The 20,032-nt window shown below is 42.5% G+C and overlaps 1 protein-coding gene across 5 annotated transcripts in view; it reads right to left on the reverse strand.

Annotated features, from left to right (window-relative positions):
- Positions 1-14,674, reverse strand: part of LOC133631054 (solute carrier organic anion transporter family member 5A1-like) — a 20,379-nt gene extending 5,705 nt beyond the window's left edge. Inside the window, exons 1-7 of one of the 5 annotated variants that reach the window (XM_062023062.1) lie at positions 14,541-14,674; positions 13,440-13,765; positions 12,570-13,346; positions 1,502-1,634; positions 1,196-1,416; positions 970-1,134; positions 702-900 (exon numbers count right to left, since the gene is read on the reverse strand). In XM_062023062.1, the coding sequence (XP_061879046.1) occupies positions 702-900; positions 970-1,134; positions 1,196-1,416; positions 1,502-1,634; positions 12,570-13,346; positions 13,440-13,518 (1,574 nt within the window). In that variant the 5' untranslated portion in view covers positions 13,519-13,765; positions 14,541-14,674. Of the gene's footprint in view, positions 1-701; positions 901-969; positions 1,135-1,195; positions 1,417-1,501; positions 1,635-12,569; positions 13,766-14,391; positions 14,447-14,540 lie in introns of those variants that run through there. The other 4 variants (XM_062023061.1, XM_062023058.1, XM_062023059.1 and 1 more) reach the window with 4 other exon arrangements.
- Positions 14,675-20,032: the final 5,358 nt, after the last annotated feature.

Consider the following 20,032-nt stretch of genomic DNA (forward strand, 5'->3'; position numbering starts at 1 on the left):
ATTAATTAAAAATGTAAACAAAATACAATGGACAAAACTATAAAAAAATAAAGAAATATGATTATAATTTTCGGAAAAAGGTTTGGCAGCAATATAAACTTAAATCGTACGGTCGTTTTAGAAATATGGCCATAAATGTGTCACAATGACGGCACGAAGCGATGCTAAATTAACAATTATCTCTTTGGGCTTTTTGTATGGACGCGGCCGCGATGCTGCAAAACCAAATTAAAACTATTATTATAAAGACCACGTTGACTCACCGCTGCATAAAAGATAAGCAGGGACAAAGTATAATTGTATCCATGTGAAGATTCAGTCCATCAAATTAGAACAAACAAGGACCTGCAGCACACGACAACATGATCAGCTACTGAAGTGATCGTTGCCATAATCATGTGCCTGCACCCCGTAGTACAATGGCCCTAAACAGCCCTCAGCGGATGTTCAAGCAGGAGAAAGTGTAAAAAGAAGGGAAATGTGGCAAAACGAGTAGGGCATCTGGCTAAAGATCAACTATTCCAAGCTGTTGTTGGATTGGCTCCATGGCCATGAACACTCACTTCCTGCAGGACATGAGCCACAGATGGGCCGACAAGGACCGCCGCTGACAACAAGGGTAAGGCGACATCTGTTTAATGCCGCACTCCAAGAGTAAAAAAAAATATTTATATATATATTTTTTAAAGATTTGACTTTACCCTGTGGTGTATGGTATGTTGATCCCACCGAGGTTGATGCTGTCGCAGCCCACGATGAAGAGCGTGGAGAAGCAGAGCAGAGACACGCCGCTACAGATCATGGCGAGCTTGGCTGACTCGCGGGCGCCCAGTTTGAGCTTTTTGATGATGTAGCCGCCCAGCACGATGCCCACACCCGCGCTTGGCACGATGATCAGGCCTGGAGAGGAGGTAGAGCATGTTTAGAAGGCTCCACGTCGCGCCACCTTAGGGCCGGCTGCGGGCCGACCTGTGTAGATGCTGGCGCTGGAGGCAGGGATGCCGAATTGCGACTCGATGAACTTGGGGATGAAGGTGATGAAGGCGGTGACAATGGCACTCTCGGCCGTGTAGGACAGACTGACAAACAAGAAGGTGACGTTGCTCAGGATCCTCACGGCCGCCTTGGGAAGGTCTGCGAGCAAAAAGTGTTCACCGTCAATAAAGCTGACTTGAAAGCAAGACGCCATGTTTACCTTTGATGTCCCTCCCAAAGCCCATGGACGAGGTGACCCCTTGGCTCTTGCTGTTGTTGCTCTTCTCCTTCAGGACGTCATCATCGCTGGACAGCTCGTCCAAACTCAGCTTTTTCCTCCTCTTCTTCTTCTTGTGTCGGGGCGGCAGCTTCTTAGGGAAGGTGAACATGGGGAAGATGACCAGCAGCATGGCCACGGCACACAGCAGGAAACCGCTCCACCTGGAGAAGATCAACAGGAAGTCAGTATGTTGCTGCGTTTTCAGCCACGTCAGCTGAGTCGCCATCACTGACTAGAAATTCTCACCAGTTTCCGATGAAGCGGGGGTCGCTCTGGTCAATGTTGACCGCAGTTTTGGGGTCCACGTAGAAGCCGATGAGGACGCCACCCAACAGGTAGCCGGCGGCCGGGCCCAGCGCTCCCATCACGTACATGATGGCTGATGATGAGGAGAGAGGAAGACTGTCACAGCTGCAAGATGCTTCAACTTCTCCAAGCCATGAATGGGAATATGAATTATGATCCTACTAAGGATATCACAGGCAGTTGACGTTTACTTGACAATAAAGTCAGCGCCATGCCGATCCGATGTGGGTATCGAATAATCTATACGATCTGGTCATCTCCATGTTTGCTTGCTGCACCTATACGTCATACAACAGCAATCAAAAGGAGGTTTTGTAACCTGTAACCTGTTGTGAAAAGGTTTTATGATAATTACTATACGAAATAATACAATGCAACAATCAGTTTGAATTGAGAATCGTGTTGAATCATCCATCCATCCATTTTCTACCACTTGTCCCTTTTGGGGTCGCGGGGGATGAAGTGAAGTGAAGTGAATTATATTTATATAGGGCTTTTCTCTAGTGACCCAAAGCGCTTTACATAGTGAAACCCAATATCTAAGTTACATTTAAACCAGTGTGGGTGGCACTGGGAGCAGGTGGGTAAAGTGTCTTGCCCAAGGACACAACGGCAGTGACTAGGATGGCGAAAGCCGGAATCGAACCTGGAACCCTCAAGTTGCTGGCACGGCCGCTCTACCAACCGAGCTATACCACCCCAGCCCAGGGTGCTGGAGCCTATCTCAGCTGCATTCGGGCGGAAGGCGGGGTACACCCTAGACAAGTCGCCACCTCATCGCAGGGCCAACACAGATAGACAGACAACATTCACACTCACATTCACACACTAGGGCCAATTTAGTATTGCCAATCAACCTATCCCCAGGTGCATGTGTTTGGAGGTGGGAGGAAGCCGGAGTACCCGGAGGGAACCGTCACCCCAAAAATCAGAATCGTATCCAATTATGAGGTTCCCAAAGATTCTCACCTCTACTAGACATACGTAATACATTTTTTAAAAATTGCAGTATAACACACCACATTTGTCAATATAAACAAATAATGTATATTACTTTCAGATTCAAAGTTGGAAAATATATACAATAATAAATGTGTCTGTTTATGCCTAATGAATTATTGTTGTAAGTAGGTATAACTACAAAATATATATATATATATACACTATTCCAACTTAAAACAGCATACAGTAAGTCCATTCCAGACGGTTAATAATAAATAGCGGGTTAGTGTTTTTTTTACACATACTATTGTTCTCTGCTTGAGTAATTTTCCTTGATCAAGCCTTTTCTAACATTCCACACTACAAAATAATAAGTGTGTATGATTCCTGCTGATGTATCAGATCAATATAGGTATTAGCCAATATTCAAGTCTCCAATATTGGTAACATATCAGAAGTAAAAAAGTTGCATCGGGACATCCGTAGTAAAAACGTAACAAACGTTTCTAATCACTTGTCACACTTTATTGTAAACCAGGCATTGTAATTATTTCTAACGTTTTTAGGGGGTGAGTCACTTTGTGGTGGTGTCACTCATTAGTGAGCCATACTGTAGTATTTGGGCTTGGATTCTCACTTGCCTATTGATTTTTGACTACGGCATGACCATTTGCAGTCAAGTTATGACACTTTGATGGTCATTGGCGAAGGCAAAAAGTTCACCACCATGATACATCCATGTGTACTTTGCATGCATATGGTTCTCCTTGGTTTGGCCACTTCAAAATGGCTGATCCATATCTAGATGGCCGACTTCCTGTTCGTTTGCAAACATGGATTATTTTGACTTTTTGTGCATGACAAAATTTGTGACGATTCGTGAATTTTTCTAAATGGGTTTTTAGGTTTTGAAGTTTGTAAATATCAAAAGGTTTCACTGAACCTGACGTTCATGCAAACTGTGGCGAGTTTGACAGCGTCAGTATGGATGTCGGTGACAATAATCTTAACGCATTTAAAAGGTTACATAACTCTTCCACGAGCGCTAATGGCGGACAATAAAGGCTGTGTGGGTGTATGCGTGCGAGTCATGTGAGTGTTAGAAATAAGATTTCTCTAATTAGGGGGAATTAACGGCGTACATTCCTTGGCAGGGGCCCTAAAAGCTTCCATCGGGTCAGGAAGTCCACGTCCTGTGGAAATTATAGCTAAGAGCACCAGGAGCAGTAGGTGCATTAATTAAATTAACAGTATGTATAATATAACTAATAATAGTTCACTGAATCAGTACCATATGGGTACTGATTCAGTATTGGAGACGGCGTGGCGCAGTTGGGAGAGTGGCCGTGCCAGCAAACTAAGGGTTCCTGGTTCAATCCCCACCTTCTACCAACCTCGTCAGGTCCGTTGTGTCCTTGAGCAAGACACTTCACCCTTGCTCCTGATGGGTCGCGGTTAGGGCCTTGCATGGCAGCTCCCACCATCAGTGTGTGAATGTGTGTGTGAATGGGTAAATGTGGAAATAGTGTCAAAGCACTTTGAGTACCTTGAAGGTAGAAAAGCGTTATACAAGTATAACCCATTTATCATTTATCATATATCAAAAATAAACTGAACTATTGTTTGTATTAAACGGAGTGTCCTGCATATTGATCTGATTGCATACTTCATACAATTTGAAAGATGTACCTTGAACACTGGAAAAATACCATATGCTGCATTTGCCATGTGTCCAAGTAGCGTACCACGGATCCCCCCCATGGATCCACAGCCACCGGGTGGCCTTTTCTGCGGCCTCGAAGGATGTTCTTAGTGGCTTTTCTTGACTGCAGTCCTCTGATGCCAAGGAGTTTGAACACTCCCTGTATGGAGTGACCTGCGAAACATCTGCAACCGCCTTCGATTGGTTCGCAGCGGGATTTCCGGCCACTGCTACGGCACTCTGCGGTGAGTATTTGGCCCTCTTGCGCTCATTGGCTTCGTCAATCCGGTCCTCCCAGGGGACATTCAGCTTCAGTAGCACCACTTGCTTGGTTGACTCCGATGTTAACACGATGTCTGGGCGGAGTGAAGTGGTAGCGATGTTGGCCGGGAACTTGAGTTGCCTTCCCAGGTCAACTTGGAGCTGCCAGTCGGGAGCCCTGCTGATGAGTTGGGTCGGTGGTTTGCCTTCTGCCCTGCTTTGATGAAGGCAATTGGGTGCTTCAGGGCAATCTGGAACTTGCTGTTGTGTATCGTTGTGCAAATGGAATCCGCCAAAGATTTCAAAACTTGGTCGTGGCGCCGGTGATTCCGCCCCTACCCTAGAGCTATCGGATAACAGCTCAGATTGTGTGCCAAGGAGTGTCTGCTCGACCCCAGGTGTGCAGGTTGACCGGGCTTGGGAGAACATCGTAAACAGATTGAATGAGGAACTTTGTGCGCAGAGGTTCAGCTTTCCAGAGCTCTGCCCAAGTAAGTTTGTGAGGTTATGCATGCTCCCTGCTTGTCCACGCCCATTGCTTGGACATGCTAACCATCTTGCTGCGACATTCTTCTTCCACCTCTGCTCGGATCTCGTCTTAGACCAGTTGGTGCTTGTCCTTGCTGCGGTCCCGGTCATATCGTGGCTTAGGAAAGCTACCAAGGCCTGCCCTTCCTATTTCCCCAGTACCCAGCAAAGTCTTATGCCTTAGCCATGCCTCTGCTCTGCTTACAGCTTCTTGTGCCTGCCACTTCCTCCCGGTCTTAACAGCAATTCCTGCCAAGGCCACCTTGACATCTGCGCAGTCCCTGTACATTAACACCTCTCTGGCGCCGGTGATTTTAAATTGCTCCGAGAGGCCGCTGAGAGGGAGGTGCAGCTTGGCGGATTGCCCATATAGGGAAAATCTGCTCAAGGACCGAAGGAGCCCCAACTATACTAAGTATATTTTACTTAAAAGCACAAACTACTATATAGTTAAAATTCACACTTTAGTGGTCTCCCAGGTTTTCACTAAGTCCTGTTACTCAAACACATCACCCCCTGAAAAATGAGGAATATTCCTCAAGTCACATGGTCCACAGGAAGTTGCATCATTCACATCCAGCCATAAAAAACGCCTTTATGTATAGAATATACCATATTTCCTTTATGTCTGGGGGTTAAAATCCCAGCACATTACTGTTACCTCAATTACTTGATGTTATTTATTTTATTTTATTTTTTGTTGTATAGTGTATCGCTGTATAGTGCTAAGAGTCAACATGCTATGAACTGCATGAATGTGAACAATTTCCCTTGTGGATCATTAAAGTTTGTCTAGTCTAAGTCTAATGCCGTGTGGCTATTATTCGTGTATTTGTTAATTCTATGCTAAACACTTACTCCTGCTACCAGGCCCTAAGCTTAATTGGGGCTCTAAGCCTATTTTTTATTTCCGGCTCCCTCCTGCATAAGGCTCACAATGTATTACTTACGTGAAACTATTTTTTATACTTTCTATACTTTTATACTTCAAACTGTAATTTAATTTGATGCATGTTTTGTGCTAAAACAAATTCATATATTCAATTGTTTATTTTTTGTGCAAAATAACAAATACCACATGAATTTGCATATTTTCCAGACACATCACCTGCCAGGATTCAATCCCGCTATGCCATTAAAACCCAGCACTAATATTGCGCGCCACCATGTTTTCCATTATATGCTTATCAATGACGGAGCAGGAAAGGGATACGAATATGTTTGCTGTAAAATTTTATATTAATCGCCCTGTCATTCATTAGTTGACTTTTTACATGCACTTATTCACACTAACACCCCGCCCCCATATATAATATGTAAATAGACTGCAAGGGTGTCTAAAGTATGGACCAGGATTTACGTGTTGGCAAGATTTGCCAAGTTTTTAATTATGTTTAAGCTATCAAAAAGTTTACTTAGTTGCTGCAATAATCATGTTTATGGTAAATAATAAGAACTGAAGAGTTTCAAGAGAGTCACTTTGTCACCACAAAGCTCAGAGGCAGGCTGTTTTTTCTTGACGTTTATATCATTGCTTGGCATATCTTGACCCACACGATATTGATTTGAGGATTTTGAATTAAAATGCAAAGGATATCCAAGCGGCCTTTAAACCCTTAAATGTTTCCTCCATTCGGCCCTCAGTGGACTAACTTTGGACCTCTTGCTCTAGTGACTACTGCAAGTGTACCTAATAAAGTGACTGTCATCGCTCCTGACAACTCAGGACGCTTATCTTATGGCTTGGCGTCTCATTACATCATCAGGGGAGGATGAGGAAGATGAGGGCTTTCCAAGAGGGGCCGGTACCATGCATGCGGGATAATCCCTCATTTCGCTGGAGGACAGGGAAAACCCTGTGGCCGCATTACGCAACGTGATGCATGACGGGTTAAAATAGGAGCAGGAATATCACGGCAGAGAGAGATGGGGCATAATGATGATCTTTTCACACTTTACACGTTTATGTGAAATATGCTCATCGTTACGCTTAGCCATGTGACATTTGACCCAATGATGAGGATCAAGTGACCTGATGATGTGGGTCCGACAGATGTCAAGAGGTCAGAGTGTTGCGTTAAGACCACGTCAAACGTGAGCGCTTAAACATGTCACTTGATGACCAAAAAGGGGGCGGAGTTTGTTTTCTGAACACATAATTCCATGATCCACTGACTGACCCGCTGAGGACCCAGTTCCTTGGGTCCAAATCCTGTTAACTCACAAACAAGCATACCAACAAACTCCACGGTGGAGGTAAAAGAAAAATAAACATGACCATTATTCTGAAAGGACGGCCCCACTGTGGACGTAAAAGCACAGCTGCATTTTTTTTCTGCTGAGCGAGGAGTCACGTGACCAAGAGTTTGGAGACACAGACAGCGGAGGCCGGTCAGGTCGGGCCGACATGAAAAGGACAAGACACAATGAAACGCTGTGTGCCATCGTGGCGTTGTCACAGCAACCTGCTGACACAGCGCTGTCTCCTTGCCACTTCCCAGCGGGTCACCAGTGTCCGCATCAGGACCCGACACGCCGTGAAATGTAACCTGGCGTCCCGCCCGAACACACTTCTCCTGGCCCGATTCTGACCAATATGCTCTCAACCCCTGCACCAGAATTTCTGATAAATCTGTTGTGGCACAGGTGTTCCAAATAAAACGACCAGTGAGTGAATGTTGCACTTTCGTCAGGCATCATTTCAAGCAGTGAAATAATCATTAAAAACGAATGCGGCAGAATTCAAACAATTCAGATTGCTATGAGTCACACACACAAAACCTCTATATTCGTGTGTGTGAGTAAGACACAAGCAAATTGATAGCAGTCACTCATGCACACACACACATCATAATTGCCTCTTGGCCCATATAAAGCATATTCTCCCGGCACAATACACAAAGTGTTATGGCACAGTTTCATTATTAATGGGGTGTATTAACTGCAGATGGTTTAAAATGCAGAAAAGATCTATTTGAATAAAAGTACATAGAAATAAGCGACTGATAACCAATGTTGTCTTTAGGATGGTTCCCCCTTTGCCAGCATAACGAGGCACCAAGCAGCTAAGATGACAGCAAACCTGAGATGCCATGACAAAGGGCGTAGCACCAAATTTTGGGTCCCCATACACAAGACTCCTGAAGTATCCCCTCTCCCACCCTAACCCCAAGGTTGAAGTGCCATAAACAAACACTTGGTATGTTAACATGAACTAAAAAACAAATTATTGCATGGATTTGTTTGAAACCAGCTTTTTAAAACATGTAAAATCTTTCATTCATATTTGAACTTTTTAAAGATGGGATTAACATATCTAGATGAAATCCCCCCCTCCCCTAAATTATTTGGTTTTGTTTACATTTTAAAATTGTATTTTTTGTACAAAAAAGCTGACACATTTAATGTAAGTGGCCAGAATATATAACCTGTCATCATTCATTTAAATAGGATTATAAATCTTTGAAATTTCCCTCTACTTCAGTGTAAAGTAGAGATGATCTAATACACATAGAATTATCATCTGTGAACAATCTGAATCATAATAATATGTCATTATTATGATTATACTATATTATTACTATTGCATCTCCAGAAGGTCAAGTCTACCTATGTCTTTCAGTGAAGCCACTGTAACTTTAATCAAGATTCTTTGATCGCACCAAAGTTGTGGGCAATGAGATGCAAAAGTGAAACTTAACATAGCTTTTCCTATACGGCTACAAATAAATGTATTGTATTTTTACCTCTTCTCTCACGTCATCATTGCTCCAAAATGCTGGTGAGCTTTGATGACATTGTGACATCTGTGTTGCGTGAAGTACTAGAAGCTAGGTATGCCACTATCTAGATGGAATGAACAATAATGCATTTTTGATAGTGGTGTATAGGTAGTTAGACATTCTTAATTGGATTGAAGCAACCGTATTATTGAACTATCAGGGCTATATTGATTTGAAATGAACATTTATGATGTTGTTTTGTTTATAACTTTATAGAAAAAAATCTTCAAACTATACAATTGAGCAGCCCCTTACCCACCTCCTGCTTCGGGCCCCAATACAACATTACCACTTAGCCCCACTACTTTGACACTCCTGGCTATGATCCTCCACACCAGTAAGTGGCACTATTTTAAATGAACTAGAAAGTGCTACTTCATTGACAGTGTGGCGATACGGCGGCGGTGTGTAACATGGGCCCAGAGTGCTATGAAAATGTCAAGTGTGTCTCGCACAGCAGCCAAACAGAGCATCTCTCAGCGGGCTCACAAAGCGGGCCTGTGCTCCGCTATTCCCGCCTTTGGCCATGAGCTCATATGTAGGCTAATGCAAAGCGGGCCGCCACCAAGCGGAATGTTCGGCCCACAGCTGACGGCAATAAGGCATGTTGGAGACGACACAATGTTTCTTTCACCAGACAGCAGAGTCTTGCTTCTTCTCCCTCTTTGTCCAATCACGCAGACAGAATTCCAGTCTTGACAACATAACCTAACCCAGACAAAAAGGGTTCTGAACCTGAAATAACTTTGGGACTGTTTAAGCTGGACCACAGCCAGGAAATAACCCCAATGCTTTTCCGAGCCATCCAATCGATCGGCCCCGCTAAAAGGGAGTGTGGGGAATTAATGCATTGAACCGCGGTCCATCGCCATGGCAATGCTGCCGAGTGGACAGATTGACTAAGGACATCATGTGTCTCGGACACAATAATGAAGCTAAGCAGCGTAGAGGACCTTGAGCACAGAGTTGACCCTTTGTAGTCCCACTTTAGTGACGGTTCACTTCTACCATGCGATACGGTGCCCAATACAGTGCCAAGTCCCTGCAGGGACAGCAATGTTTATCATCATTAATCCGTGCATTTTCACACATGTTTGCGGGCCTTAAAAGGGCTCATATTATGGTTTTTTTCTACATGTAAAACACTTCCTTGTGGTCTATAGAGTATGTAATCGTCGTTCTTTGGTCAAAATTGTGCATATTGTATGTTTTACAGACCATCTTCCAGCCGCTTTCTGACCGTCTCTTCAGGATGCGCCGTTTTTTGGGCGGCCTTATTTGCGTGCCTCCACATTCACTGTGTCTTCTCCCCATCATTCATGTTGTAGTTTTTAGCGCTTCCATTGCCAGTCTATAGACATTTATAAGTTAGAACTATACGCTACTTTGCTAAAGTGGAGGATGCATGTGCATGTACGAGCCAGTCTGCCCCACATAAAGTGGACAGAGAAAAATAAGAAACTTAATGACTACAGCATCAGACTACAACGGTGAGCTCGTGCAAAGGACATCTCCATATATGGAGATGTCTGCTGATGTTAAACTTAGGAAAAGAGTCACAATTTGGGCAAATTCCAAATGGCTCGTTTGAAGGAATTATGAAGGAAGACAAGATTGTTTTATAAATATCTCCACCAGGCCTACATGGCTTGATTTCTAATTTTCGGGACTTATGCAGATCCCAAATACACAAAAACAGGTACCAATAGTTTAGAAAAGTTGGTTTTGCATAATAGGTCCCCTTTAACATAAATTAAAACTCTCCAAAGTTCACAAGCGCAAAAACAATCCCCAAAAACATACTCAGTAGTGCCCCCTGTAATTAAAAAAATACGGTATGTATCCACTGCCTCCAATTGAACTTATAGTCATCCAATTTGGTGGAGATGTCAGTCATGACAGAATGTACACAAAAGTCTCAGAAAGCCATGTTCGCAAACAAACAGAAAGTCGGTCATTTAGGTTTGAACCAACCATTTTGAGCCAAAACCAGGGGTCCAACTCGTGGGACAGTGACCGAGTGAGCCCGAACCGAAATCGCTAATACTGCACAGATGGAGGATGACAAATTGGGAATTATTTTAGCCTACGCCGTAGGATGTGGGCGTGGCATGGTGACAAACCTTGGTTGTCAGTCAAACTCTTAATGTTAACTCTTAATCATAATTGGTGCGTATGATAAAGATGACACCATACCGCCTATGCAAAGGTCACTGCCTGAATCAGTCCCAGTGTCACTTGGTGGCAGCATGAACCCCGAAATATGTGGGGGGCGCGAGGACCCATTCAACGCTGCCCTCAGCTTGAATTCCCTATTTTCTGGGGCATTTTTTCTCCATTCGAAATTAATGGACAATTTTTTTTAAACGTCCACATTTCCCATTCCCAAACCATTCCACTCATCCTAGGCATTCAAACTAACACACACATTCAAGCATTTCCCAGAATTCCCAGGACATGTTTCCCCATTGAAAAGGAATGGGCAATTTTTCAAGCTTCCAAATTTTCTACATTTCCCAACCAATTCAAACCGTTCCAAAGTCAAAAATGCTCCTTATTAATGTTAATAAATTGCTGGCGTGCTAAACTTAGTATGTTAGCTTTTTTAGCTAATTGCGTAGGTACACACATTAGGGTTATACATTTTAGTACATGACACATAACTGTTGGCATGCTAACTTTTTTTTTTTGCAGGTATACACTTCTGAGTCACATCTTTTGTTGATTGACCCATGATAACTGTTAGCATGCTAGCTTTTATCTAATTTTGCTGGTATACACATCAGACATATAGTTTGGTATTTGACGCTGGCTAACATTAGCAAGCTAGCTTTCCAGCTCATTTTGCAGATATGCACCTAAGATTTGTATTTTGACAAGATTTGTATTGGACACTATCTGGCAACAAGCAACTGTTAGTATATAAGTTAGGCTTAGGCTTTTCCGTATTCACACACAATTTCTATAGAAGTTGCATTTTCCAATTATTATTAATATTGATATTATTTGTAGCCAGAAACACTGCTTTCTAGGTACGTTCATAGGTTTGCTGTCCGTGAATGCAACACATCTTCAATTAGCCTGCATTCCTCCATCGCAGCCACAAACAGGTGACTAGCGAAGTTGAAGACACAACAGTGTGTTGTCTGTCAATAACACTTCAACCTTTCTCACACCACCAATGAGGAATCTTTGCGATAGTGCCTGCATTTAGTTAGTGCTCCATGTTGGCTCCACGAGAGAGACCCTGTTTTGTTTTCCGTGTTGAGGAATGTAAGCCCCGCCTCCTTGTCCTTTTCAATTCTGGTTTACTACTTTGATGAAGCTGCAGCTTGTTTGAGGGTACCGGGGCGAACGCTTCTGTGGATCCTGGCCAACCATCTTGGTATTAGCAGAGGTTTATAGGTTTTAAGGCTACTAAGTCGTTTGGGCCTCACAACTTTTTAAGAGTTTCAGACCTCAGTCGGCCCTAATGGTGGGACAAATAATAACATTTGTAATATCAGCCGATCGGAAGTCTGAAGAAAGTAATTAGTGGAAAAGACACAGTGATGGTAGAATAAAACACTGAATGAAAAGCAAATGTTTCTGTCTTGCCATCAAGACAAAATGTAATAAGACTTTATCTCCGTTTAGAAAGTAAACAACAGGTTATTAAAGGTACCATGCATCGGATATTTTGCCAGTACGTTGACCCAATGCTATAATTCGGCTTTTGTTTTATCTCGCGACCAGCAGTGGGCCACTGGTCTAAATAAGAAATGTGATTTGACCACTTCCTGTCCAAGCTTACCTAGATAGAGCGAGGCGTTCTCTTTCTTGACGTTGTCGTCCAGGTAGGTGGGGCCCAGGGTGTAGATGGGCGTGGAGCCCATGCCAACCAGAATCTGCGCGATGATGAAGAGCGCCACATAGAGGTTGTGTTCATTGCCCTCCTGGTCCCTGGGACAGGAAGTGATGTCCACTCGGTCCCTGCCACTGGCGTTGCTGTTCATGCACAGACCCTCATTGGCCAAGGATGAGTTGACTTCCTGGATCTGGTAGGGCTGGGAGATGAAGTGAGGTAAGGAGAAGAGGGCGGCGCCCACAGCAATGAAGACCCCACCCACCGCCAGCCAGCGTGGCCTCTGGCCCCGCCCGCCAAAGTAGCTGATGAAGACGACCACCAGAAGGCTGCCGATGTCGAAGCAGCTGACCAGGAGGCCTGACTCTGAGCTCCTGAGGCTATAGCGCTTCTCGATGGTGGTGATGACACTGCTGAGGTAGCCGGACACCATGAGGGACTGGATGAAAGTCAAGTAGCACATGCAGAACAGGAAGCAGCGCGAGTCCTGCAGGATGAGCGCCAGGTACTTCCTGCTAGGCACGCCGAGCTGAGCCAGCCTGGAGGACAAGTAGCCCACAGGCTTTCTCCTCGCCACCTTCTTGTTACGCCGCACCGCCGACGTCTCAGTGTATGAACCGGGCCGGTTGAGCGCCGACTTGCCCGCCTTGGGCAAGTACTTGGACCGGGACGCGCAGTCGACGGCGTCCACGTTGGCGGGCGGCTGGATGAACTCTGAGCTCTCCTCTGCCATGACGGACACCGAAGGAGACAGTAAGGTTTCCCCTGGAGGCGGCGCTGGGTTTAACACGGGAACACTTTGACATGTGACGTTCGTACCTGGCTCCTCCGTCTCGCTGGACAGGCCGTCCTCCTTGTGAAGGGACGCGGACAACTCGGCCTCCTCACGCTCCGTCATTATTGTGTCCTCTGGGTCCGAGTCTAGAGCGCTTCACAGGATGATGGCCATGATGTCAGCTTTGAGTAGAGCCTATCTGCACCTTTGTTGATGTCCTCCTGCCCGGGCGAGGCCTCCTATCAGGTCCGGCAGCAGCTCCACAACCAGACTGACGCTCGTCCTCGTCCGTTGGGCTTGTGCTGCTGCTGCTGCTGCTGGGATGAAGTGAGCCTGCGGAGGCTGCAGAGCTGCTGCATCCCAGCCTGCCCTGCCAACAGGATCACACTGTTACACTTGCCTCCCCCTCGACTCCCCCCACAGTCAAGGGCATCTCCCCTCCCAGCCTTATCGCCCCCAAGCAGGCTTACTGCTCATTTCTCACGCCCAAATCCATTGGCTTTGTGTGAAATAATACAATAAAAAAAAACTACAGAACGAGCGTCGAGCGCTCCTTACGAGATGTGAGGTGACGAAGCAGCGAGGACGACAAACACCGCAGTGCTCAGCAGCTCTATTCAAAACACATCGAAACACACTCACCGGAAGTCACTGCTTCAAAATAAAACCGTCTAAGAACAATTTAGTGATTAAAAAAACACACGAATCGGGCTCAAATAAGAACATGCTGACTACGTGTCGTCAGTTATGTATTACTGTGTTTTTAATTTTTTATTCGTCGTCAATTATAGTGCATCATTTTTGGCACACATTGCTGAATGGATCTACTGATAAATTCGGCCAGTCTAGATTGCGCATATTGACGTTGGCCAAAATGACCTGCTAGTCGACGGACGTCCAAATGAATGACTAACATGTTTAAAGTTCCAAAGACGATGTAAATATTTCAATGATTCCAAAACTATCTTTTTTTCGAAGCTCCTATTGTCTTTTTACCGTAACAAAGCTTCACACTGCGTCGGCGTCTTATTGTGAAGAGTATTCCCAGGATGACACAGCTAGCTAGCATGCAGCTAGCCCGCAGAGAGGCTTTATTCAACTGTTAATGAATAACAATTAGAATGGCAATGTGAATCTTCACTGACCTGACAATCGCAAACAACGATGTCCTCGCTTGTTAGTCGCTGTGAGGCGGCAAATGAACAAAGTCTCATTAGAGGAGCTGACCGCAGCCAAGAGCGATGGGAAAACACCGGAAGTAAGATGGGTTATTCTTCAGAGTAAAAGCACGACTCTACCAGAGCGCTGTGGACGTCAACAATTAATAATTGAAATTATTAGAAATAAAACATCAGAATCACTAGAAAGTGTTTCACCTCGCATTTAATTGAAAGAAGAGGCGGTTTCGGACGCAACTATATCGTTCTTTAGATATTACTTTAAATAAGCTTGTATCCCCGAAAGGGACAAGCGGTAGGACATGGATGGATGGATGATTTTTTTATAATCGTCATACAACAGCTACCAATCTCGTATTTTTTGTGAATGTGTAACAGTTAGACGCCATTATGGTTAGCAATTTTAGACACTGTTTTTACGTGGAAGCATAGATTACACTGTCATTATTAGTCACGTATGATTGATTGTGTTTGGTAGAAATTATGGCAATAAAACTTAGATAAACCTGACCTCTAGTGAACAACTATTTTTAGTTATAGTTAACATTGACAAAACAGCATATATATGTGTGTATGTATATATATATATATATATATATATATATATATATATATATATATATATATATATATATATATATATATATATATATATATATATATATATATATATATATATATATATATATATATATATATATATATGTATGTATATATATATATATATATATATATATATATATATATATATATATATATATATATATATATGTATGTATGTATGTATGTATGTATATATATATATATATATATATATATATATATATATATATATATATATATACATACATATATATATATATATATATATATATATATATATATATATATATATATATATATATATGTATGTATGTATGTATGTATGTATATATATATATATATATATATATATATATATATATATATATATATATATATATATATATATATATATATATATATATATATCCATCCATCCATTTTCTACCGCTTGTCCCTTTTTGGGGTCGCAGGGGGTGCTGGAGCCTATCTCAGCTGCATATATATATATATATATATATATATATATATATATATATATATATATATATATATATATATATATATATATATATATATATATATATACGTGCGTGTGTGTGCGTGTGTGTGTGTGTGTGTCCATCATCCAGCCATATTAAAGATTAAAGATTAAGATTAAAGTACCAATGATTGTCACACACACACTAGTAAATATATATGTACATGTATATATACAGGTATATATATACACACACATACAGTATATGTATATATACATGTACATATATATTTATAGTGTGTGTGTGTGTGTGTGTGTGTGTGTGTGTGTGTGTGTGTGTGTGTGTGTGTGTGTGTGTGTGTGTGTGTGCGTGTGTGTGTGTGTGTGTGCGCGTGCGTGCGTGCGTGCGTTTGTGCCTGGATTATAATTGTCTTTATTATTCACGTATGATTGATTGTGTTTGGTAGAAATTATGGCAATAAAAACTTAGATAAACCTGACCTCTAGTGGACAACTATTTGCAGTTAGCATTAACAAAAGAGCATATATATATATATATATATATATATATATATATATATATATATATATATATATATATATATATATATATATATATATATATATATATATATATATATATATATATATATATATATACCGGTATGTACAGTATATGCATAAATATACATATATATACATATGTATATATATATATGTACATTACAGGCCAAAGGTTTGGACACACCTTCTCATTTCAATGTGTTTACTTTATTTTCAAGACTATTTATTTTGTAGATTGTCACTGAAGGCATCAAAACTATGACAACTGTGAAGTGAAAACCATTTCAGGTGACTACCTCTCGAAGCTCATTGAGAGAATGCCAAAAGTGTGCAAAGCCGTAATCTTAGCAAAGGGTGGCTATTTTGAAGAAACTACAATATAAAACATGTTTTCAGTTATTTCACCTTTTTTTGGCAAGTACATAAGTCCCCATGTGTTCATTCATAGTTGTGATGCCTTCAGTGACAATCTACTATGTAAATAGTCATGAAAATAAAGAAAACGCATTGAATGAGAAGGTGTGTCCAAACTTTTGGCCTGTACTGTAAATGTATAAATATACATATATATGTATATATTTATATACATATATAAATCAATATGAATGTATTTTGTGTAACAATAACTATTGTTTTATAGAACTACGATAATAAAAGTAATTAATATTCAATTGATTGATTGATTGAAACTTTTATTAGTAGATTGCACAGTACAGTAAATATTCCGTACAATTGACTACTAAATGGTAACACCCGAATAAGTTTTTCAACTTGTTTAAGTCGGGGTCCACGTTAATCATTTCATGGTACAAATATATACTATCAGCATAATAAAAGTTAAAGTTAAAGTACCAATAATTGTCACACACACACTAGGTGTGGCGAAATTATTCTCTGCATTTGACCCATCACCCTTGATCACCCCCTGGGAGGTGAGGGGAGCAGTGAGCAGCAGCGGTGGCCACGCCCGGGAATAATTTTTGGTGATTTAACCCCCAATTCCAACCCTTGATGCTGACAGCCAAGCAGGGAGGTAATGGGTCTCATTTTTTATAGTCTTTGGTATGACACGGCCGGAGTTTGAACTCACAACCTACCGATCTCAGGGCGTACACTCACCAATACAGTCATCATACAAGTTAATCATCAGAGTATATACATTGAATTATTTACAATCCGGGGGGTGGGATGTGAAGGGGGTTGGGGGTAGAGGGGTGTATAGGTTAGGTTGCTATCAGCATATTTAAGTCATCAACAAGTTTATCATCTGCGAAATGGACATTGTAACAGTGTAGGTCTCACTTCGTAGGATATGTAATTCGTAAGATGTTAAGCTACATTTATCATATGACAAAATTAATGAGTACTTCAATCCCGTGCTCGGGATCTTTCTGTGGGGAGTTTGCATGTTCTCCCCGTGACTGTGTGGGTTACCTCCGGGTACTCCGGCTTCCTCCCACCTCCAAAGACATGCACCTGGGGATAGGTTGATTGGCAACACTAAATTGGCCCTAGTGTGTGAATGTGAGTGTGAATGTTGTCTGTTTATCCAAGTTGGCCCTGTGATGAGGTGGCGACTTGTCCAGGGTGTAACCCGCCTTCCGCCCGAATGCAGCTGAGATAGGCTCCAGCACCCCCCGCGACCCCAAAAGGGACACGCGGTAGAAAATGGATGGATGGATGGGTGTGAATGTGAGTGTGAATGTTGTCTGTTCTGTTCTGTTCTGTTCTCAGTGCTGAACTCTGTAGAACTTGCACCTGGCTCGCTGACAACAAGCTATCCATACACTTGAGTAAAACGGAATCCATCCTGTTTGGGTCCCACATCAACCTTAAGAAAGTCAATGACTTCACTATAAAAGTGGGTGACATTGTTATCACCAGGAAAGATGAGGTCACCTACCTAGGTTCCATTCTAGAGGCTAATCTTTCCTGTGATAAAATGGCAACCAAGGTAATCAAAAAGGTCAACCAACGGACGAGATTTCTCTATAGAATCTCCTCTCTGGTCAACAAAAGCACCATGAGGATTCTAGCGGGAACTCTCGTTCAACCCTTTTTCGATTACGCTTGCACCTCCTGGTACCCTAGCACCTCCAAAACCCTCAAATCTAGACTCCAAACATCCCAGAACAAGCTAGTCAGGTTACTTCTAGACCTCCACCCCAGATCACACCTCACTCCTACCCACTTTTTCAAAGTGGGCTGGCTCAGGGTGGAGGACAGAGTAAAACAACTTGCATCCGAGCCTAGTCTATAAAATCCGCTACACCTCCCTGATACCGAAGTACATGTCAAACTACTTCCTTAACGTAAATGGCCGCCATAACCACAACACCAGGGGGAGCTCCACTAACCACGTCAAACCCAGATTCCGATCTAACAAAGGTCTTAACTAATTCTCCTTCTATGCCACATCAATGTGGAATGCGCTCCCAACAGGTGTAAAAGAAAGGGCATCTCTATCCTCCTTCAAAACCGCACTAAAAGTACACCTCCAGGCAACTTCAACCCTTAACTAACACCCTCCCCCGATTGTTAATAATCAAATGTTTCTTATGCTTTCTGATCTCTCTCTCTCTCTCTCTATGTCCACTACTTGCTGTACATATCCTACCAAGTCAGACCTACACTGTTTCAATGTGCATTTCTCTGATGATACAATTGTTGATGACTGAAGTGATGATAACAACCAAACCTACAACCCCCCCTCCACATCCCACACCCCGGATTGTAAATAATGTAAATAATTCAATGTATATACTCTAATGATTATCTTGTGGGATGACTGTATTATGATGATAGTATATATCTGATAGTATATATCTGTATGAATCAATTTAAGTGGACCCCGACTTAAACAAGTTGAAAAACTTATTCGGGTGCTACCATTTAGTGGTCAATTGTACGGAATATGTACTTCACTGTGCAATCTACTAATAAAAGTCTCAATCAATCAATCAATGTTTATCTGTGTTGGCCCTGTGATGAGGTGGCGACTTGTCCAGGGTGTACCCCGCCTTCCGCCTGAATGCAGCTGAGATAGGCTCCAGCACCCCCCGCGACCCCAAAAGGGACAAGCGGTAGAAAATGGATGGGTGTGCAGAAATATGTGACGGTCAAGTGGTTTACAGACAAGACAGCAGAACATAGTGTAGTAATTACAGTATGTCACCACTGAATGTCGCTGTTGTCCCGGCATGTCGTAATATTGAACAGTATTTCGCCACTGGAGGTCGCTGTTGTTCCATCATGAAATATTTAGTGTCAAATCTGATTTGAAAAAGTCTCATCACTATAATCAGTTATCATTTTAATCATCAGTCAATTAAAAATGGCTGTTGATAGACAAAGACATCGGTCACATGGTCCCAGCCACATATTTAATCAATCATTCTTCCCATCTAATCCGCATCATTATTTCACAGCTCGGTGAGCGCGGCGCGCGCGCACACGCTTGCACACTTCATGCACGTCCCCGTCATTATTTCACAGCTCGATGAGCACGCACAGGCGCGCGCACTTTATGCAAGTGTGACTTGAGGAAGCAGCCATGGTTTACGCACAGGTGTACCTAATCAAGTGTCCAGGTGGTTCTTTCCATCATGTGAATTCATCCTCCTCAAGGTGGAGTCACTTGGGAAGGAAAAGATAAAGGCTTTGTTACTTTAGGGATACACTTTATATTGTAATATGTTAATTAAATAAGGAACCTAACCTTCATTTACGCAGGACACTCCCTGCAGTTGAGTCAGTTGATCACTTTGAGTATACAAGTTCCCATTGACATGTTTCCTGTGATGCTGCGTGACGTCACAGCACAGGGTGGGGG

The sequence above is a fragment of the Entelurus aequoreus genome, linkage group LG16, assembly GCF_033978785.1.
Source record: "Entelurus aequoreus isolate RoL-2023_Sb linkage group LG16, RoL_Eaeq_v1.1, whole genome shotgun sequence".
Classification (NCBI taxonomy): domain Eukaryota; kingdom Metazoa; phylum Chordata; class Actinopteri; order Syngnathiformes; family Syngnathidae; genus Entelurus; species Entelurus aequoreus.